Here is a 22,622-nt window from a genome sequence, read left to right on the forward strand (position 1 = left end):
AGCTGGTAGACAGCTTGTCAATTACTTAAATGCCTCCCTGTATATATTTATGTATGTATGTATGTATGTATGTGTGTATGTGTGTGTGTATGTGTGTGTGTGTGTGTGTTTTTACAGAAAAAGAAAAAAAGTAGTCCTTATTGAAGGCCCTCACTTCCAGCAATCAAAACATTTGACATATATTGTGTAGCCTGCTCTCATTGGTTGGGGTGTGTCCTTCCAACAAGCTCACTTCTGACTGCTGAGAGTGGTTGCTATAGAAACGACACCTCAGACCAATCACTGCAGACTGCTATCATCTTGCTCCAACATGTTGGCGTCCATTTGGAGAAATAATGGTGATTGAGTTGACTTTATTTGTTGCTTTCTATGGATGACATCACCCTCACTCAGTCCAGTTCTCTGATACAGACAATGGTTCTGACCCACCAAATGGGTCCATGTTCCTCAAAGGTTCTGGATCTGCTGTGAAGGTGGAGCTGTTTGAACCGTGAACGTACCGTACAGGCGGTGCAGGCCCCACACCTCATCCTGCGTGATCAGTTTGCGTCCTGTCAGTGTTGCATTCAGGTGCATTATGGCTTTGGGGTTCATGGAGTGCATGAGCCCGAGCACGTGGCCGATTTCATGAGTCGCTACGTGGATCAGGTCCGTCAGCCAAACCCCTGCGGCAAAATCACAGCCGGTTATTCTCTGTTGAAACCTGCAGTTCGATGAAACAGTGTGAAGGCGCGTGCCTCTCTTCCAGCTGAAGCGCATGTTTCCAACAATCCAGTACTCATCATCGTCAAAGTGGATCTCTCCTGTTGGCGGGAAGAAGGCGTGCGCCAGTTCCCCCGTGATGCCGTCAAAACAGTGGTGCAGGTAGGACTGCAGACAGTCTGTGTGGTTGATGGGGTAGAAACCTGCCAAAACACCCCAGAGGAAAGCCCCCCCCCAGTTACTGTACGGTGTGGACATGATGGATCACTACATGATGGAACCCCCTTCCCCCTCCCCTCCAGAGGACTGGTACAGTTTCATCAGGACTGCTGTGAAGCAGGCGCACGCGGGATGAAAAGCTGTTAAACATTCACTTTTTTCACAGAAACCATGAATCCTGGTGAATACAAGCGAAGGAACGTTCTCGCCGCCGCCGCACAATGATTTAATGATGCTGGAGCTGTTTGGCAAAGACAGTGTGAAGGGAGAAACAAACGCAGCAGAAGTCTGCAGCTCAGAGCCGGCAGTTTCCTGCCTCACACCCACCGATCTTAATGTCTGCCTCCTCGTCGGCTGGCACCTCCCTGAAGGTGAACGGGGACACGTCGCTCCACATGCCGAAGGCCTTGGCCAGACCTCGGCGGGTGTCGCTGGCGTTGATCAGGTTTGTAGGAAAGGAGAGCAACCTGTGGAAGAACTGCTGCTGATGATCTTTGTCTCAGAGTAAACACCACGGCTGCTGCTCAGACACACCGGAACCCTCAGAGGAGCAGCAACTGCAGCCGCAGCTTCAGTTACAGTCGGCTGCAGATTTAGCTGCAGCCGACTGTAACTGAAGCTGCAGCTTTTTCTGCAGCTCCGGCTGCATTTGTGATGCTCTTGTGTTTGTGATCTCACATTGTTAGCATACATTGATGTAAAGCATTGCCTGCTTCCATTGGAAGGTGTTGGATCATCTAAACTAAGTGGGTCTGCACTACCCCCCCCCCCAGCCCCTTAAGGGATGATGTTACAGTTGCAGGGGGGCTGAGGGGACAGAGGCAGCTGGAAACTTTCCCAACAGCTAGTGCAGCTCAGCTCCAAATTGTTCTGAGCCAAAACGTCTGAAGTGTGAGTGAAGTGGCTGGGATGACTCCTGGCCCTCCTCTGATGGAGCCTGAGAGGAGCAGGGAAGTTTTAGGAGCATCTGGTGTGAGAGGAAAATGAGATATCTGGCTTTAAGCTCAAGACCACAGAATCTGACTGACAGAGGAAATGGAGGTTTGCTTTTTCCACCAAATTCAACCTGGAGATCAGATTTCTTTTTCATTGTCGGCTGTGGCTGTTCCTGGTGGTTGTGTGGGTCGTGTGTGTGGGGGGGAGTAAATACTTGTATGTGAGCTTGAACTTGTCCCACTTCAGCTTCTCTGGGGTTAGCGTGTAGCGCTTGTTCCTGGACAGGTGAAGGACCTGTGTCCGGGCGTCCTGCCGGATCCCAACCAGCAGCACAGTGCTGTGAGCTTCTTCCTTGGACAAAGCAAAAACCTTTCATGAATCACCTCACCAGAGCAGCAGCTGATCACTGAAGCTGCAGGGAGCAGAACTCCAGCTTAAACAAGGTTCTGATCGGGTTCTGGAGGAGTACTACTACTGCCACATGAAAATGATCATTTTTGTCTTGCTGACGGCCGTTTCCGCCCCGACTCCTCACAGACCTGCAGCCTCGTTCACATCTGGACTCCACACTTTCAGATTTTCGTTCATTGATTTCAAATTGATGTAAAAACGCTGATGGAGGGGGGCTGCCTCCCACCGCAGGGAAATCAGCAGTTCAGAATGTTTTGATTCCTGCTGCTCATTCCTCTTTCTTTATTTCCTTCGTTAAAACTAGCCATTCCTCTTTCACAAAAACTTTCAAAGCTTCAGCAGATTCAAACTCACTAATCACATTTTTGTTTTGTTTAATATAAAAGACGGCTGTCTCAACACGTCTCTCAGGATATTCATCGAACCGAGCTTCATCTCTGCTGCTTCACTGATCAGATGTACCAAGAAACGATAACAGCACACCAAGTTCCTCAGAGTTGATGCTACAGCGAAAAAATATTTCAAGAATGCAAAAGCATACAAGCTTTAGCCAACAGAAACTACAAGCCACGCCCTGAACGCCAGCCCTCCAAGTCCAGGAAATCTGGAATGAAGACTCCTGATTTACCCAGAAACTCCTGAGCAAGTCCTCATTATTCTGGAAATCGTATTTTAAGGCGGGGCATTGCTGCTGTCTAGGGTGCATGAAGAACCCCCCCCCACACACACTCTTGCATAAGATGGGACGTCAGGTCTGCAGCGTCCATCCATCCCTTCTCTTAATCTACTGGATCCCTTTCAGAGTCTCTGGGCTGCCAGAGCCTCACCTGTTACACCTGTTCTCCCTGGACAGGTGACCAGCCTGTCTCAGGGTCACACAGCCGCAGTCATACCTCACTACTCAATGAAGCATGATTTTGAGAGGTGCCTGGAAAAAACGGACACACAAACTCCGTACAGCATAAGGTCTGAGCTGGGATTTGAACCTTCTCACTGTGAGGCAAAAGCATGCCACTGCACCCCCCTGCAGCCCCCGTGCACGTCTCTGCTGGAAAGAGCCTCAGCATGAGAGCCGACGGCTCCTCCCTCTGAACGAAGGCGAGGCCGTTCCAGCACAGACCCATGAAGCCTGGACGGAGAATGACATGAGAGGGAGGTCTTCGGGAAGGATTCATCCGCTGCGTTTCTCCCTGTGATCCAGCTTCCTCCCACAGATTTATTCCAAATTTGTTATTTTTTGGCTGCTCATCATCACCCTGCAGTGTCCTGGTTTGTCATGGAGGCTTAAGCAGCTCACTGAGGGTCAAGAGTCAGAGCTGCTTTTTTGGTTGTCTATCTGATTCCACTTCCTGTCTGCCCATATCTGGTGCAGAAGAGCATAACTTCCTCCAGGTTTCTTCCAAAAAAGGAGCCATGAGCAGCCTGATGATGTCTGTCTGGCTCTGAGAGGAACATTCTGGAAGGCTGCACTTGTCCTGATATGAGCCGGGGTCTCTGCTGACGTATGAAGACATCTTATCATATCCTCACACTTCAGAAGATGAAGAGCACAGGAAACTCTCCAGACTAAACCTCACAGCCAGAACTAGGCAAACATCAGAGGGCTGAACCTCTGAGGAAGCAAATGGAGGAAGAGCAGAAGTTCAGTCAGAGGAGCAGGATGCCAGCAGGAGTGACAGAGAGGAGCTGCAAACTGTCACCTCTCAGACGGGATCAAATGTAACCTGGAACAGTATGGAGAAGCAGAATTCTATCTCGTACAACCGCGCGTCCAAAACGCCGTTCTAGCCCGTTTAAAGCACCATCTAATTGAGCTAAATACAGGCGTAGAAAACATCCTTATGGTCGGATAAAATGGCAAAAACACTACAGGAGCTTGTGCGCTTGCACTGACACGACTAAAGTTACCTCCCTCATTGATCTTAATTGGTCCTTCGTGTTAGCCCCGCCCCAACGCGCAACAACGGGGCCTCAAGTTTGAAACTGACATTTTCAGATTACAAAACGAATAAAGGAGTTGAAAGTTATAAAAAAATAAATAATTAAAAAAAAAGAGGGTTGAAATTGACATTTTTAGTTTTCAAACCTAAAAAACAGAACATTTGAAGATGAAAATAACAGTTCAAATATTTATGGCCCTATTTATCTCCATAGAAAAGCTGTTAAAAAAATGAACTGCAGTTGTCTCTCAGCTGCTGGCTGTGAATGAAGAGGTCTGTCCGTCATCCATCCATCATCCATCCCTTATCCATCCTTCATCCATCCATCATCCATCCTTCATCTATCTGTCATCCATCCTTCATCCATCCGTTATCCATCCGTCATCCATCCTTCATCTATCCTTCATCCACCTGTCATCTATTCTTCACCCATCCTTCATCCATCCGTCATCTATTCTTCATCTATCCTTCATCCACCTGTCATCTATTCTTCATCCATCCTTCATCCATCCGTCATCTATTCTTCATCTATCCTTTATCCATCCCTCATCCATCCTTAATCCTTCCTTCATCTATTCTTGATCCATCCGTCATCCATCCTTCATATATTCTTGATCCATCCTTCATCCATCTGTCAACCATCCATCATCTATTCTTCATCCATCATCCATCCTTCATCCATCCTTCATCTATTCTTCATCCATCCTTCATCTATCCTTTATCCATCCGTCATCCATCCTTCATCCATCCTTTATCCATCCTCCATCTATCCTTCATCCGTCATCCATCCTTCATCCATCCTTTATCCATCCTTCATCTATCCTTTATCCATCCGTCATCCATCCTTCATCCATCCTTCATCCATCCTTCATCCATCCTTCATCTATCCTTCATCCATCCGTCATCCATCCTTCATCCATCGTTTATCCATCCTTCATCTATCCTTTATCCATCCGTCATCCATCTGTCATCCATCCTTCATCCATCTGTCATCCATTCTTCATCTATTCTTCATCCATCCTCCATCTATCCTTCATCCGTCATCCATCCTTCATCCATCCTTTATCCATCCTTCATCTATCCTTCATCCATCCGTCATCCATCCTTCATCCATCCTTCATCCATTCTTCATCCATCCTTCATCTATTCTTCATCCATCCGTCATCCATCCTTCATCCATCCTTCATCTATTCTTCATCCATCCTTCATCTATCCTTCATCCATCCGTCATCCATCCTTCATCCATCCTTCATCTATTCTTCATCCATCCTTCATCTATCCTTCATCCATCCGTCATCCATCCTTCATCCATCCTTCATCTATTCTTCATCCATCCTTCATCTATCCTTCATCCATCCGTCATCCATCCTTCATCCATCCTTCATCTATTCTTCATCCATCCTTCATCTATCCTTCATCCATCCGTCATCCATCCTTCATCCATCCTTCATCCATCCTTCATCTATCCTTCATCCATCCGTCATCCATCCTTTATCCATCCTTCATCTATCCTTTATCCATCCGTCATCCATCTGTCATCCATCCGTCATCCATCTGTCATCCATCCGTCATCCATCTGTCATCCATTCTTCATCTATTCTTCATCTATTCTTCATCCATCCGTCATCCATCCTTCATCCATCCTTCATCTATTCTTCATCCATCCTTCATCTATCCTTCATCCATCCGTCATCCATCCTTCATCCATCCGTCATCCATCCTTCATCCATCCGTCATCCATCCGTCATCCATCCTTCATCCATCCTTCATCCATCCTTCATCTATTCTTCATCCATCCTTCATCTATCCTTCATCCATCCGTCATCCATCCTTCATCCATCCGTCATCCATCCGTCATCTATCCTTCATCCATCCGTCATCCATCCGCCATCTATCCTTCATCCATCTTATTAAAACATCTCTGAGGCCCCCGCTTTCGCTTCCGCTTCTCATTTCTAATAATATCCGTGATCAATGTTAACGTGGAATTGTCTCTAACAGTCTAATCCCATGATGCGTAATCCATAATCTGACATATCAATCTTTTGCTTGGACCGATTTTACAGTAAATTAGATGTGATTCCTCATAAAGAACAAAGTTCAGTAAAGTCCAGAGCTGAACCTGATGAGGATGTGAAGTCCTCTGCTGGAGGCTGCAAATCCGGAATTCCTCGCGTTAATTTGCATGGAGCGTTTTGCCCAGGTCGGAGCGTCAGGTCCCGCAGAGGTTTGCGGGCTTCTTGGGGAAAACAGACGCCCGTGTGGGTCATGGGGTGAGGCGGTCACAGCTTACCTCTAACCTGCGAGACGGCAGCGCGGCGGCGGGGCGCATCCCCGCCAGCAGAAAGCCGAGCAGCCACGCGGCCAGTAGAGGACGGAAGCCCCGCGCGCTGCTCCGTGGACTCCTGGCAGTCCCGCGGCGCTCCATGGTTTCCAGATCACACCTCCGGGGGGTTGAGGGGGGGGGAGACACGCAAAAGCACTACACGCAGATGCTCCAGTGTAAATGAACTAGGCTACTCACTGGCCATGGCTGCGGTCTGTCCGAGTCTGCGCAGCTGCAGCGCAGCGGACAGTCAGAGCTGCGCATCCGCGCATGAGCGCCGCCCGGCTCCACACGCCCGCCGGCGGGCTGGCCCCACGCCTCCGCCGCGGCGCAGCAGGTCAGAACCGGAGCCACGATGAAACCCGACATCTGCAGAACGTTTAGGAATGATCCACGAAAGTTCTGCAGGAGAACACCGAGCTTTGGCTTTGGACTCTTCCCGCTTTTCTTTTGCAGAAACAGAATTAAACACTAAGGAAAATATTCAGTCATATAAAGAGTTTGAGGGCTTGAAGGATTAGAGCTATAGATGTCTGCTGGGAAACAAACAAAAATTTAAAGGAAAACATCTGTGTCCTCCTGGTCATTACAACTGCTGCTATCTAAAAGACCAAATAGCTGTCAAAGCACACCAGGGACAAGATTGTAGATGGAACCAGGCTGGAATGAACCTGTCTGGGATTAACAGCAGTGTAGAGAAAGGAGATCAACTGTTGGAGGAATGATAGAAAATGGAAGAAGATCACCGATCATCTCTCTCCACCTGGAGCGCCATGACAGATCTCACCTGGTAAAAACAAATGATCTGGAGAATGGTGAGGAACTAGTCCAGAACCACACAGGGGACGGGTCAATGTCCTGAAGAGAATCACAGTAACAAAAGTTACTATGGTAACACATGGTGTCATCGTGGACTTGAATCCTGCAGAACTCCAAAGGTCCTCCTGCTTAAACCAGCACACGTCCAGACCCATGTAAAGTTTGAATCCAGGATCAAGTTCAAAATCCTTCTGTTAACCTATAAGGCTCTGAATGGTGTGGCCCCATCCTATATTAGAGATCTCATAGTTCCTTACCAACCAGTCAGAACACTTCGTTCACAAAATGCTGGACTGCTTGTAGTTCCTAGAATTTCTAAAAGTACAGTTGGAGGTAGAACCTTCAGCCATCAAGCCCCTGTTCTATGGAATAAGCTCCCAGCTCATGTCAGAGAGGCCAGCACAGTTTCTACCTTCAAAACTAGCCTTAAAACATTCCTCTTTGGACAGGCGTTCTGCCAGGCTAGCTCGTAATCAGAGAATATTCCCTCTCCTGTGGTCCTTGTGAGGCTAGATTAATAAACCAATAATGATGAGTTTAAATATAAATTTAGATTTTCTATCATTATTATTCAGATCAGCTCTGGGGTTCTGTTCTCTATTCTCATCTACTTCTCCTCTCTTCTATTCTTTATTATTTATTGTATTTAGTTCTCCATGCTTTTGTTGGTGCAGTTCCATTCACATGTTGTTCTTCTTTCCCACTCTCCTCTGGGGAGCGGGAGAGATTTCAGATCCCCGGTGGATCGCCCACGCTCCCACTCTTGGCCGTGGACCACGCCCCCGACACCATCCTGCATCTCTGAGTGAGAGTGATTCCTGCTGGGTCATCTGCCTCCTGGTCGTGGACTGCACTTCTGCTTCATCTTGACTGTGGACTTCATCATCACTCGTCCCTCAGCTCTATCTGAATGAACTCTTAGATTCGTAGTTGTAGAAGCTAATCTTTCTTTAACAGTTCTGGTATCTCCTGTCCGTCCTGGGATAGGATCTCTCCTTCATGTGGGAATCCCTAAGGTTTCTTCTTTTTTCCTGACTCAGGTTTTTTAGGAGTTTTTCCTTACCGGGAGGGAGGGTCTAAGGGCAGGGATAACCTGTTTATTTAGGCTGTTTAGTTTTTAATTATTGATCATATTTTGAAGCCCAATGAGGCAAATTCCTTTGTGAAGTGGAAAAATGCTAAACGTGTGGATGCATTAAGTGTGTGTTGTGCATAAAAAGGGTGTTGTTACTGATCTGAGAATAAGCTATTCTTAAAAGGGGGAATTCAAACAGGGCAAAGATGTTACTCTCGGAAAAATAGTTAATCTTTATTCTAACCACCAGCAGTTGACTGTATGAGCGAAGTTCGACTTGTCACCAAGCGGTCTGGGGATCTGGGTCTGCTCTGCCAGGAAGGGTGGTTGATCCCGTTCCTGACTGGATGCTTCAGGACAGCCGTGGAGATCTGCAGCCAGGCGTAGAAGGAAAGGGAACATGCGGTTCTGCTGGTTCTGCTCCGTTCAGTCACTTAGCTTCTGGGGTGGTCGAACGATTTCTCTATTCCGTTTTGTGACCAAAAGTATAAGTCGCAAAGCTGGCCGGACAATGAAACTTATCGAATGGTCTAGCATTAAAAATCAGTTTCAAAATAAAAGCATCAAAAATGGTAAAAATGTTGGAATCAGTCTATGAAATAAACGGAAGACAAAAATGTGGAAAAGGAAGAAAGCGTGCGAAAAAAAACGTGATCTTAAGACTGGAAGAATTTAGATGTTTCTGTTCTGTTCCGGTTCTGGCTTCTGGCTTATCAGGCCATGTTGGCTTGTGAGCGAGAAGCCTGAGAAGCCCTGAGAATGTGTGAGAAGCCTCCTCTGACTTGCGCGCCAGGGTTATGAGAGTCAACCAATCCATGGGGATTTGAGGCGTTTTAAGATTGGAGGTAATTTGCGTGTCCCATTGAGCTCTGGATATGCAAATATCAGGGGCGTAACTTTATTCTGGTCTCTGGATGTGTTTATTCTTAATGCTGAATTAACAACAAAAGAGGTTTCTATCAATCAAAGTTTATAAACCCTATATGTGTATGAATCCTGTATGTGGCACATAAAACGCTTCCCAAAGTCCACATAAACACAGAAAAGCAATTCTCCAAGCTTTGACGGTTACACAATGATTAATTCAAAGTTTTTAACCTCAAAGTAGTTGTGAATCTTCTTCTGTTAGGAATAAAGGTTTGATTACACACACGTAATAATATATCATTTTTTCTTGGAGCTGTGGAGAGATGTTTTACATGTTAGATCCAATTAACAAAAGTCCTGTGTTTTAAAACATAAGAAAAGTTACGAAAGGTCACGTGTTTCAAACAAAGGACTCTGAGTGTCTGTCGGGAATGCTTGCAGACTCTCCAGGGGGTCAGCCTGCTAGAACCAAGACTCTTTTGAAGTTGACAGATTGAAGTTAACCAAGGTTTGGAATGCAAAATAGTCAGGGTTCTGGCCCGGTTTAATGACTTAACATTCGAGTGGGAAATAGAGGTTTCAGACAACTTTATGGCCCCCCTGCTGGGAGAGGACTCCGTTATCTTGGGAAAAGGCACTCCAAATAAAAGTTGGGTGACCAAATGGTCAACACGGTTATCACAGTTGTTTCCAAGGGTGGAAGGTATAAAAGCCACTCACCATGTTTGGAGGAGGAGGAACGCCATGTAAAGCATGGGAGTGGAAACATCATGGTCTGGGGCTGCTTTTCTGTAAAGAAGACGAGGCGACTGATCAGTATGACAGAAAGGATGAATGGATCTGTGTTTGGAGAGATTTTGGTCAGAAGCCTCCTTCCATCCATGAGAACGAGGATGAAAGGTGTCTGGATCTTCCAGCAGGATAATAGTCTCAAACAGATCGTCATAAGACCTTTCAAGGTTCTGGAGTGTTCTATCGGTCTGTGGACCTCAGTCCGACAGAGAATCAGTGGAGGGAGTTGAAAGTCTGTTTTCCAGAAACAGCTCTGGAGGAGATCTGCATGAAGAACGGATCAAACCTGCAGGAGACCTTTGACCTCTGTCACTGAAACCAGGGTCACATTGCAAACTATTGAGGTGAACTTTATTGACCAAATCCTTATTTTCTGCTTTGCTAAATCGTTATAAATCAAATCCTGGAGTCTTTGTTTGTGTTCTGTCTATAGTTAAAGTGTTTCTGAGGAACATTTAAGACCAAACTGATTTTTCCTGTTGTGCAGAATTGCTGACTGACACATACTTGATAGCTTCTCTGTATCTTGTATTGTAAACTCCATTAAACAAGACTTGTTTTTTTATTTTTTAGTGGTTTAATGGCAAATTGGCAACATTTTATAAATGTAGTAATCTCATTTATATGTCCACTGGACACTCAAATGTTTCATTGCAGTTGTTGTAGAAAGGGAATGACAAATCTTCTTTACAGTCACATAGTCAGCATCAATCATGCTTGTTTTACATTAAATGCTATTTATACTCAAGTAAAATGGTTTGTTTACTACAATCGTTCAATGTTTGTCAAAAATGTAAAACATTAAGGAGACTAAGAAAAACACAAAGTTCTATAAGGAATCAAACTTGTGATCTTTGTACTGTAAAGTCACAATATCTATGACTGAGTCCAAACTGAATTCTCTTCTTCAAAAGTGCAAAAGTTGTTGAAATAATTCTCCTAACGATGTGTACATTTGCCACTCCTGGTTATACCTTCACCTAAAGGCTGTAAATTTTAAAGCATGTTATGTCACAAATGCTTAACGGAAAGCTAGTGGATTACATCAACTTTTGAACCCTAAAACGGGTAACTCCAGACAAAGTTGAGTTAGTTTCAGGCAAGTTAGTTTCAAACTAGAATCAAAATTGCACAACAAGAATATTAATTTATGTTGTAACTGTTTGTGACAATTATATGCTACAACTTGTAATATTTCACATATAAAATCTCCAAATCATTTTTTTTTCTCAGCTAAACTTCTGATATAGCAACCTATGACTAAACTCCAAAGGTTCTTGTTGTCAGGCCTCAACCAGTCATGACTTCCTCTGACCACCAGAGGGAGCCCTCACCAGAGTACTGACTACATCTGTTCCCTTCCACACTCAATGTCCCATCATGCATCTGCCTGCCACTCCTGCCTTCACCAGCTGTTTCTCATTCAAGCTAATCACCAAACTGTATTTAACCCTGCTCAACACTCTGCTCCATGCGAAGTCTTGATTTGTTCTCTAGTACAGGCAGTCTGAGCATTTATTCTCTGTTGCCTCTCTGTGTTTGACCCCTGCCTGTTTCTTTGTCTCCTGCCTCGCTCTGTGCCCTGACCCTGGACTGTTTTCCTGATGATGCCTTGTCTTGTGTTTTCCTGCTCCTCGCCTTCATTAAAACCTTGTTGCATATGGATCCAAACGTCTCAGCCTCTTTGTCACACTTGTCAGCTCTTCACGTTAAACTCTACGAGAGGATAAAGAAAACTGACAGGTCTCACTGTGTAAAATGCTGGACTGGTCTGCTCCTAAAAACACCAGCAGGATGTTGTTTCAATACAAAATAAAAGCATCGTGAAAATGCACTGCTAGGCTTTCTATAGACAGCAGGACGTTTGTTATATCTCACACTTTTAACTCAAACATTTCTCCAAAGTTAAATTCAGTTTGGTGATGCACATGGAAACACAGTCAGTTTATATACAGTCCCGGTAAATGTTACAGTGGAGATGACAGTAGTGACCATGAGGGTTTTAAATTCATTGCTGTTTACAGACATTACAGTAAAATACTGAACCGTTTACAGAAATCTGTTAGAATGCTAACAGAAAGGACCCCCCCCAGCTGATTAAGGGTATATTGACTATCTTTTATTGACAATTAAGAGTTAACAAGCAATGGAGCTTGTTAAGTAGTTAGTGCTGCCACAAACGATTATTTTAATAGTCGACTAATCACAGATCATTTTTTCTGATTAGTTGATTAATCAGGTCAAGCGGCTGGGTGGCTCAGTGGGCTAGGTGAAGGGCTGACATACAGGAGCCCTGGGTTCGATTCCAGGGTTGTCCACTGATCCCCACCCAGATTGGGTCCTCAGTCAAGACCCTTGATGCTGCTGCCTAACTGGGTCCCTGTGCCCCTCAAGTACAGGGTTGTGTCAGGAAGGGCATCCGGTGTAAAAACTCTGCCAAATCACTGATGCGAAACAGTGGGTGCTGTTACGCTGTGGGGACCCCAGAAGTGATAAGCTGAAAGTGAACTACTAGTTGATTAATCAGGTCATGCGTTAACTGGATGTAAAGCACACATCTTAACCATCATTAGCTTTAAACTAACTAAAAATAAAGACAAAACGATAGTTTATTAAAACTATTTAATTAATCCTGCATCTTTTTTCCTTCATTATTTTCTGGCATAAAAACAAGATTAAATCACTTGATGTTGGTATCTGAAACAAAGGAACTGTTTTTCATTAAAGATAAAGTTTTGGTCTCAATGACTTAAATATAACATGTTGTTATATTTCTGAGTCTTACAGCAGATCCAGACACATTAAGGATGACCATGTGGTCTGACAGGAAGGAGGCAAAACGCAAACACTGGAACAGGTGTTCGGAAGGGAATTACGAACACCGGTGGATCTGGTGTTTGGGGCTCCACCTGAGCCAGAAATTGTGGGTGGCCCCGAACTGGATTATTTGCGGCGGCTGAGGGGGTGGCTTGATGAGATGCATCAAGTGACAAGAGAGACTCTTCAGGAAGCTGGAGCTCGTCAGAAGCGGGCGTATGATGCCAGGGCACATGGATCGCCTCTTGGACCTGTGGACCAAGTCTGGGTTTACTGTCCAGTGAGGAAACGGGGGCTTTCCCCCAAGTTGACACATCACTGGCGAGGACCTGGGGAGATCATGGGCCAGATCTCTGATGTGGTGTTCCGAGTCTGCCTACCAGGTCATGGTCGCCAGGTGGTTCTTCACAAAGACCGTTTAGCACCATACCGACCCATTGCCCCTGTGCAACAAACTGATGAAGTCAGTGAAGAGAGTAATGCAGAGAGTAATACTAATGGACTCGGAACTGAGCCTCTCTCTGGTAACATGCCACAGGAAAGGCCAGTGCGTGTTTGGTGCCGGCCTGCGTATTTACAAGACTTTGTACTACAGGACAATTTAGGGTTGTGATCCTGCTTACAGGAGTAGTGCATTGTGGGATTTTTGTTCTATTGTTGTTCAAGCCATGAGTGAGGTGGCTGTTTCTATGCAAGACATATGCAGTGTTGTTGGGTGTTCTGCAATACTGTTGAATGCTATGTTGGCTTTTAAAGTGATTAAGCTGGGGACATTGTACTCAGCCAATTTGTCATGCCAATTGAATGTCAGGCTGCCTGGGGTCCTGACTTGTATGAGACACGGGTCAGCTCGTCCTGCCTGCGTTGAAGGTATAGCCGGTCAATGCTAGAACCTCGCTAGTCTTGGCATAGTTGAGTTCTGTTCCATCTAGGCCTACGTAATTGAATGGCTAGGACAGCCCTTACAATATGAAGATATAGTCATAACACTTTGTGAGAAATAGCCAGCATTTTATGAGAGTAAAATAATAAATGTTCTATTTTAAAAGGTGTAATTTCACAAGGTGGATAATAGCAGTCATAGCAATTAGTAGCAACAAGTAGTTTTATTGTACCCTGCTGGTGAAAGGTAAAGGGTGTTTTCCACCTCTGCTCAACAGTAGATGGGATAGGCTCCAGCAGCTCTGTGGCCATAGGGTTTAATCGGGTCCAGAAAATGGATGGATGGATACATGGTTTTATTATCTCCTCTGATTTGATTTTTTTATTTGATTTTGTTTATAAATGAAGAATTCAAAGCAAATTGAATTAAAGTAGTTTAGCACCAGTTAACTTTTTGTATTTAGTCGCTTTCTGTTTCTGTCACGACAGTAAACACATCTGAATGAAAATGGCAGAGAGCATCCTTACAGGCTTTCTTTTTTCGCCAAATTCTGTTTGGGAAAAAAAATCTATTTTTTTTGTTTGTTTTCCAGTTCTAACTGGTGACCTTTGACGTTAAAATCATCTAATTTAATTTAATTTAATTATTTTTTTTTCACATCGATTCTTTCAATGGTTTTCACCATCAATAATTAAGGACAGCGGAACCATCGTTCCGGTGGGAGTTTCTCATCGGCTCCTTAACAGCGGTGCTCTCTCGAGGAGGAAGTGGCGCCAGGCAGAGCCAGCAGGGCAGTCCCCCGCCAGAGTTGACCCGGACGGTCCCTGCGCCCCCCGGCGCGCGTGCAGCCGCTCGGATATGTGTGTCAGCGGACACGAACTCGGCCTGAGTTCGGATCAGGAGACGTAGCAGGTACGAACCGCCGCGCGGACCGAACCGCCGCGCGGCGGCTAGGCGGCTAACGTCCTAATCTCATAATCTGAGCCCGAGGTGTGACCGGTGACGTCCACTCCAGAGTCTGCTCTGATCCAAGAGTTGTTGGCTTCTCCTCACGTCTTAGTGGAGGTTTTTTTTTTTTTTGACGGGGGGGGTAAACGGGTTGAAATCACATCAGATTATAAAGTACACGGAAATGTTCAGATCTGGAGGTGGTCAACCCTCCAGGAAAACACGCGCAGATCATTGAATTCAGATACTGAGAGCACGGATCACTGCCAGTCCTTCAGGTGTGTCCAGGACATTTTCATCTGAGTTTATGGGGGGGGGTACAGATCCAGTTGAATTATAATAAAATAATTTGATTCTTTTTGGACTCAGATTCTGCATAAAGATCCATTGCAAAAATTTCTTAGAATAATAACCTGAGGTGTCACTGCTCAGCCTGAACTTTAAATTCACATGCAACTCCGCCCCCATGGATGGTCACCTGTCACATGATTCCATCATCATGGGGGCAGGATGAGTGACAGTCTGAACCTTCCTCTGAATGAGGTTCTTGTTCCTTGTTCGGCTGGAGTCGGGGGTTTGGATCAGAATGCTATCCCTTAATGGCGTGTTGGCTCCTCAGGCTCTGATTTGTGTGGTTCTTCCTGACCTCGTTCTGGTGTTTGTGGTTCTGCAGGAACGGCAGACGGTTCGAGAGGATCGCTCTTGCTGCAGAGGAATGGCTAAAGAGCAGAGCAGGGCAGAAACCTATGTCCTGGCGGGGTCAAACGGTCATGGTGACCAGCAGTGGCAGACAGGAGTGAATCACTCTGCTCGACCCCCCCCTGCTCACTCCGCCCTCACGTGGAGGATGTCCCGCGTGGCCTCAGACGTCCGGCAGAAGTGTGCGGCCTACGTGCTGGCGCTGAGGCCGTGGAGCTTCAGCGCCTCGCTCACGCCCGTGGCCCTCGGCAGCGCCTTGGCCTACAAGCTGGACGGGTCTGTGGACCTGGTGGTTCTGATGGTGTGCGCCGTGACCGTCTTGGTCGTCCACGGGGCAGGAAACCTTGTGAACACTTACTATGACTTTTCCAAAGGAATCGACCACAAGAAGAGTGATGACAGAACTCTGGTGGACGAGATTTTGGCCCCCCAGGACGTGGTAATGTTTGGGGCCCTGCTGTACTCGCTGGGGTGTCTGTGCGTCACTCTGCTCTACTTCCTGTCCACGCTCAGACTGGAGCACCTCGCTCTCATTTACTTCGGAGGACTCTCCAGCTCTTTTTTGTACACCGGAGGTGAGTAGAAAGCTGAACTTGTTCAGACTGAGACCTCAGTCCTGCAGAAATTGTGTCACACATTTGAAGATGTTACATTCGAGGGAATCTGACTGCACAGAAACGTCCGTCTCAGAGAAGGACTGGAATGTGAGGAATATGCTGGACTTTGAGGAAGTTATGGCTGAAATGAGTGAAGACAGAACAGGAAGAATCAGGTAGTGGAGTTTCTCCCGCAGTCATTAAGCATTCTTTCAGCCTTTGACTCGTTGGTCTCCTGACAGCGCCGCTCTGTTCCTTCCGTCTGCAGTCACGTCAGTGTGATGTTTGCAGAGTGATGAGGACTATTTTAGAGCCACCAGTATTCTTAAAGGAGTTTGGAAAGGTGAAAACCCTTTTGCTTTACTGTCTTTTCATATGTTAGAGCGACAGTTTTTGTTTTCCTGCAGGTGTGTCAACACACTGGTCTAAAGAGACGAACGTGGAGCCAGTGTTCATCTAACCTCTATGTCAATAGTGTGTCTGATCCACTTCACGAATATGTGACAGGAAAAGAAGCAGGAAGTCCAAAATAAAAAGAAATCACTGGTAGTCTCAAAAAAATCTCCAAAACAGTTAAAGACCCACTCTGATGAAAACTGTGCTTTAAACATGTTCTTATTGCATTTTTCTCATGATGGAGGAAACGTATAAAGAACGTTATATTTAAGCCAAATTTTCTCAAAAAGAACTATTTGGAAATGCAATTTTCATTTTGCATTTCTGAAAACTTATTTTTCTAATTGTTGTGAATCAGGAGCAGGTAAAAAAAATGCTATTTGAAAATGTGTAAGGTAGAAAATATGCTGGGCGGGGCCACTAGCTTCGTGCACGCCCCAATCTGATCCATCCACCTGCAGACAAGTACATCCATGAACGTCTTTGTTTTCCTCTCTCAGCTGGAATCTGGATCTAAACTGTACATCTGGATGGAAATGAGATTGCTCACCATTTTTGTTGTACCTGTACCTCAGAGACTGTAAACAGAGAGCTCTCAGCAACAGGGAGGGGGGAGGGTCGTATTGGGTCAACTAGAGGTGGGAATCTCATGACTCACTTCGATTACGATTCAGGAGACAATAATGCGATTATAAAACTATCATCAATTAATCCCAGATCTGCATTTTTGTAGAAATGTTTCTCTTCACTACACGACAGTAGACCAATCTGACGGCTTTTGCTCCACCAAAGTGCATTTTTAAGTAAAGACCATTTCAGTTTAACTTTATTGAGAACGTAAAAATTCTGACATGAAAAAGATTTCATCTGATGATGACGAGAAAAAAGTTCCTGAACTCAACAAGCTTAAATAAGGTAAAGTTATGTCTTCTCATCAGACCAGGTTTAATGAAACGCTCTTTAACTCACCTCAAACTAAATGAATATGTCTAGCTAGACGCACATTGTGGTTTAACAAATGAGTTGTGTTCCTAAATATTTAATGTTGCTGTGACATAACTTACACACCGGAGGACTTTTATACGATAGACCTTCCACACGCCAAAATGCTTCCAAACGGTCACTTTAAGTGAACTCGGGGCCGGTCAGATTTGGTAGATCAGCCATGTTTGTGTGCTCTTCAAAAAGTGAAGTAATGAGTGAAAAACGCTTCATGTTTAATTCTGCCTGTTACTTCTACTTGAAATAATATTCATTTTCAGTCATTTATTATTTCATAAAATGATTCAGAATCATTTATGGATCATAGTCGATGGATCTACAATGTTTTTTTTACCACACCACTAGTGTCAATGGTCCCGCCAACAACGCAGGGAAATTTCTACTGAACTCCTGTCACTCTGCAGAAACTATGTCCTAGAAAACGACACAGCTTTTAGATTTTGGCTAAAAACATCATCATGAAAAGACCTCTGGGAAGAGTTTGAAAATGGATCAGAAGATGATCGGAGTGGAAGTTTAAACTGAGAGTTAGAAGTTCTCAGGAGAACAAAGTTTGAATTGATCATAAACTCAAAGAAAGCTGAACATTTCCAGATATTTAGAATCCACATCTGTTAAAGGTGATCTTGCTGTGGAGCAGCTGGCTGTGGAGCTCTCCAACTTCATTTTCTTCATACATGTCCTCCGTCATAAAGCTGCTGCGGTCTGATCAGTCTCCACTGACATGGATCCTCTTCTCTGCAGCATTGTGCTGCTCTTACTCCTGCATTAGACAGTCAGGTGCATCATGGGATCCCAGACGGCTCCTCGTGTCCGGTCCTCTGCGTGTTTGATGAACCAGCCTTCTGTGGTTGTTTGCTTCCATAACCGCCTCCTGTTTGCTCCTCCCCCAGGCATCGGTCTGAAGTATGTGGCCCTGGGTGACGTGGTCATCCTCATCACGTTTGGGCCTCTGGCGGTGATGTTCGCCCACGCCGTGCAGGTGGGCTACCTGTCGGTGCTGCCGTTGGTGTACGCGGTGCCGCTGGCACTCAACACAGAAGCCATCCTTCACAGCAACAACACACGAGACATGGACTCTGACAAGCAGGCGGGCATCGTCACTCTGGCCATCCTCATCGGGCCCACGCTGTCGTACGTCCTGTACAACCTGCTGATCTTCGTCCCCTACGTGCTGTTCTGCATCCTCGCCACCCGGTACACCATCAGCATGGCGCTGCCTCTCCTCACGCTGCCCATGGCCTTCCCCCTAGAGAGGCAGTTCAGGAGTCGCTGCTACGCTAAGATCCCGCAGAAGACAACCAAGCTCAACCTTCTGATGGGACTTTTCTACGTGTTTGGGATCATTCTGGCGCCTCCTGGCAGCCTGCCATTACTGTGATTCCTCCAGACTGGTACAGGTGTCTCTGTGAAAGCTTTGCTGGCATCACTTTCCTGTAGTGTCTGAGCTCAGGATGAGGCGGGGAGACCTCTGCAGCCTGTTCATCTGTGGATGATGGACAGACTTCATGCATCCAAATGTAAAACTTCCTCCAGTTTTCTGCCTCTTTGGTACGAGGAGTTACTTTGGTTTGTGGAGTAAACAATTTTTTTTGTTGTTGCGCTGAAACTCCTCATTGTTGGTCTGCCATATGTTCTTAACACAGAAACAACCCAAAGAATCAATATGTCATTGTTTTCTTTGTGTTAACCCTTTACTGTCAGTGTTTAGAATCTGCAGGATTTACAGACTTTAGCTCCTCTGAATATTTATTCTAAAGGGAAAGCTCCCAGCGTCTGTCGTCTGGTTTCACCGCTCACGTTTAAGATTAAAATCTTTTTTTTTATGTTCAGGAGAAATTGGGCTGAAGGAGCTTTAAAGGCTGGTGTTTGAAAATAGAGGAGTTTCTTTGTGTAACTTTATTGGTCTGAATGGACTCGTGGCCCGGCTTTTTTCCAGAACTCTAATCAAACTGAACAAGTGTTCCAGTTCAAGGAGAAGACCGCTGAGTCAGTCAGCAGGGGGCGCTATTGGATACTTGTTTTGTTTGTACAGGCTGATAAAGTCCACCCTCAGCCATTTAGCTGATTCTCTTTTATTTCCTTATTAAACTGCTGGCTGTTATCCATACGCTGTTTGTATTTGATAAAAAAAAATGCCATTAAATTTCCTCAATTTACTTTTTAAAGAAACCATTAAAAAAAAATAACATTCATGTTGTTAGGGTTTGTTTTAGGAAGCTTCTCTGAAAATAAAACATGAAGATCTTGGAGCCATGACTGATCATTTCACCTGAATGTGGGTGGAGTTTGTGTCCTGCAGCCGTAGGAGGAGCAGGTGAATGTTTGTCCTCTTGAAACAAAGATTTGCTCTGTGATGCTTTGCATCTTTTCCAGATGAAGGCTCATCTGTTGTAGAAAAAAAGGCTGCATGATGTGACTCCATGAGACTCCACAGAAGCAGAGAACATCCTCACTTGAAATTACCGCTCCGTATTTATTACTCGTATATTTATCTGTATGTCCAGCGTGTATCCAGTTGCTCCAGTGACCCTTTGACCCTGCAGGACAGAGCAGGTGTAGCACATGGAACCACCTTTTAGCCGACTTGAACTGCTTGTGAGGAGGTCTGCCCTCTTTGGCATCAGCATTCTCCTGCAGCTTCACCACTCATGGATCTCCCCTGGTTGAGCTGTTTTCTCCTCCTGCTGGGTTTGTGGGTGCACGCCGGTGCTCTCTGCTCACACAACCCGTCCTCCCTGAGTGAGGTTCTGCTGGGAAGCAGCGCTCCTGCAGGTTTCCTGTGCTCCTCAAACACTCCTGCCTCTGTAGGAGTGTTGGAGGAGCACAGGCCTCTGCGTAGCTCAGATTAAATTAATGCAGATGTAGTTTAATTTATAATCTCTTAAAAAGTCAAAAGCAGAATTACAAAAGCATAGTTTTACAAAAGCAAAGTAGATTTCTTCAAATGGAAAATAAATACATCAAATTTTTTAAAGCCAAGCCTCTGTCGAGTTTAATAGTGTGAATGGTCTCACTTTACTCCGATTCTACAACGACCACAACAGTTTTAAAGGTTTTTCCCTGTCACTTTGAGTGTGCAGAAAAGGACTAGATGTTTCCTAGTCCAGCAGGAGTTCCTGCATCTACTGGTAACAGGTTGACAGAAGAAGAAGGTTTCTAATAAAAAAATATTTGCAGTTTCTTGTAGGGAGGCAGTTAAAATCAAGATAAATGAAAGTACAAAATATCTAAATACTATTAAAAAAAATCCAGTACTGCGATTCATTGTTCATGTAGTTCAATCCTATTTACTATAATCCAGTGGGTTTCCCTGTGATCCAGTTCATTACCATTAGTATCTTTAGCTGTTAATAAGGTCATTTTACATCTGTCTTTACTGGATTCTGGTATTTCTTCAGATATCAATATTCATCTTAATTTTTTTATCTGATTTTAATTTTAAAGCTGTTTTTAACAGAAGTGACTTGATCTCCTCACATCTCATATTCACAGGCTTCATAAAGGTTTGATCATGATATATTTTTATGGTTTCAATGTTTCCCACTAGTATTTCACGAGTAAAACAATACCTTTAACTAGAAAAATAGCATTTCCTGTGACAATATGTTTGACTGGGTAATTGCTAAAGGTGGCTGCTTCAATTTCTTAATTGTATAGCTTTTAGCAGAAGAAGTGGACATTTACTGTAAGTTGAAGAAAACATCACAGACGTCAGCAATATTGTCAATAAATGGGAGAAATCTGTTGTATTGCAGAAAATCTGATTGTTGCAGAAAAATCATTATTTGCAGAAGAGAGCAATATTGGCTATACACCACAGAAAAATATTTTGAAAAAACATGAAAGCATTCCGAAAAACCCAGCCAAGAGCCTTTCGATTGTATTGCGAGACACTTGTAAAACTGCAGTAGAAAAAAAACTGAAAAATGCTTAAAATTGTGTAAATTCAGACAAAAGTACCAAAAAGTATGAAGAACAGGCAACGTGTAAAAAAAATCAACAGATGAACAGATTTGGCAAGAACTGACATGTAAACAAAAAGCTTTGTTTTAAAGGGGCCCTACCATGATTTTCTTAACCCTTTCAGAGTGAACTATATCCATATATATGATCATATATTACCTTTGGAACACTAAAAAACAAATTATTTATGAAATATTAGTTATATTCGTGACTTTGTTCATACCTGGAAGTAAAACGGCTCGATTCCTGAAGCTCCGCCTGCTACTGCGTGCTGCTGCTGTCTGCGTCATGACGTCATCCCAGAGAAATCCATGTGTCTGTATTTCTCCCACAAAAATAATCCAAACTTCTTCAAAGATGAATGCACATGTGATATATCTGCCTTTAGTTAGCCTGGGGCCCGTTCCAAGAAGCAGGTTTTGTTGGAACTCTGAGTTCGTGAACTCCAAATTCGGCAAAACTCTGAGTTTTCGATTTCAGAAAGAGAGATAACTCAAACCCATGAAAGTGGGCGAAACCAAGCCCGTTCCAAGAAGCGGGTTAAGCTGAACTCAGAATCAATCACTATGGTAACTGAGTCTGTGAACGAAACCTGGTCGGTAGCAGGTTTTCTTCAGGAAACTTAGAGTTCTCTGCGGTCTCCGCCCCTTTTTAAAGTGACGGTAGTCTAAATAGGACTTCCTCATTGACATTCAGAGATTAATCACATCAGAGACGTCACGTTCACACCACGCAAAAACCGAAATGGCCTGTCCATTCATCGAGGATCCTGTGGACGAGGAGGCTGGATTAATCCGGAGGGAATGTTATTTACGTCGGGAGAGGATTTTAAGGCCACGTGTCGATTGCCTGGCGCTTCCCAATTCATTTTTATTTGAGCGATACCGTTTTTCCAGGGACTCGCTATTATATATTCATGATCTCATCCGCCCATACATCACACACGCCACCCATCGAGGCCGCGCTCTGACATCCCAGCAGATGCTTTGTGTAACACTACGTTTCCTTGCAAATGGTAGTTTCCTTTATAACATCTGGGATGCCGAGCACACCAGTAAGGCCGCAGTCTGCAGAATTGTCCGGAAAGTGTGCCTCGCGCTCAAGCACTTCTTACACATATTCTTTGTTTTCCCTGGGCACAAACCCCCCAGAGTGATCAAGGAGGAGTTTCACAGAATTGCAGGTTAGTGGTATTGTATGTCGTCCAGTATGGTCATCTTGAAAAATG

The 22,622-nt window shown here is 44.7% G+C and overlaps 2 protein-coding genes across 6 annotated transcripts in view; one reads left to right on the forward strand and one right to left on the reverse strand.

Annotated features, from left to right (window-relative positions):
* Positions 1 to 8,909, reverse strand: part of mmp23ba (matrix metallopeptidase 23ba) — a 12,280-nt gene extending 3,371 nt beyond the window's left edge. Inside the window, exons 1-7 of one of the 5 annotated variants that reach the window (XM_036212978.1) lie at positions 8,713 to 8,909; positions 7,322 to 7,392; positions 6,502 to 6,936; positions 2,072 to 2,208; positions 1,249 to 1,388; positions 738 to 905; positions 501 to 665 (exon numbers count right to left, since the gene is read on the reverse strand). In XM_036212978.1, the coding sequence (XP_036068871.1) occupies positions 501 to 665; positions 738 to 905; positions 1,249 to 1,388; positions 2,072 to 2,208; positions 6,502 to 6,636 (745 nt within the window). In that variant the 5' untranslated portion in view covers positions 6,637 to 6,936; positions 7,322 to 7,392; positions 8,713 to 8,909. Of the gene's footprint in view, positions 1 to 500; positions 666 to 737; positions 906 to 1,248; positions 1,420 to 1,500; positions 2,209 to 6,330; positions 7,606 to 8,712 lie in introns of those variants that run through there. The other 4 variants (XM_036212976.1, XM_036212977.1, XM_036212975.1 and 1 more) reach the window with 4 other exon arrangements.
* Positions 8,910 to 14,484: 5,575 nt separating this feature from the next.
* On the forward strand, positions 14,485 to 19,680 carry ubiad1 (UbiA prenyltransferase domain containing 1). The gene is made up of 3 exons (XM_024280786.2): positions 14,485 to 14,699; positions 15,409 to 16,009; positions 18,322 to 19,680. Exons 2-3 carry the CDS (start codon positions 15,451 to 15,453, stop codon positions 18,807 to 18,809), a joined length of 1,047 nt encoding a protein of 348 aa, XP_024136554.1. The 5' UTR covers positions 14,485 to 14,699; positions 15,409 to 15,450; the 3' UTR covers positions 18,810 to 19,680.
* The last annotated feature ends 2,942 nt before the right edge of the window (positions 19,681 to 22,622 follow it).

This window comes from Oryzias melastigma, linkage group LG7 (genome assembly GCF_002922805.2).
Source record: "Oryzias melastigma strain HK-1 linkage group LG7, ASM292280v2, whole genome shotgun sequence".
Lineage (NCBI taxonomy): Eukaryota > Metazoa > Chordata > Actinopteri > Beloniformes > Adrianichthyidae > Oryzias > Oryzias melastigma.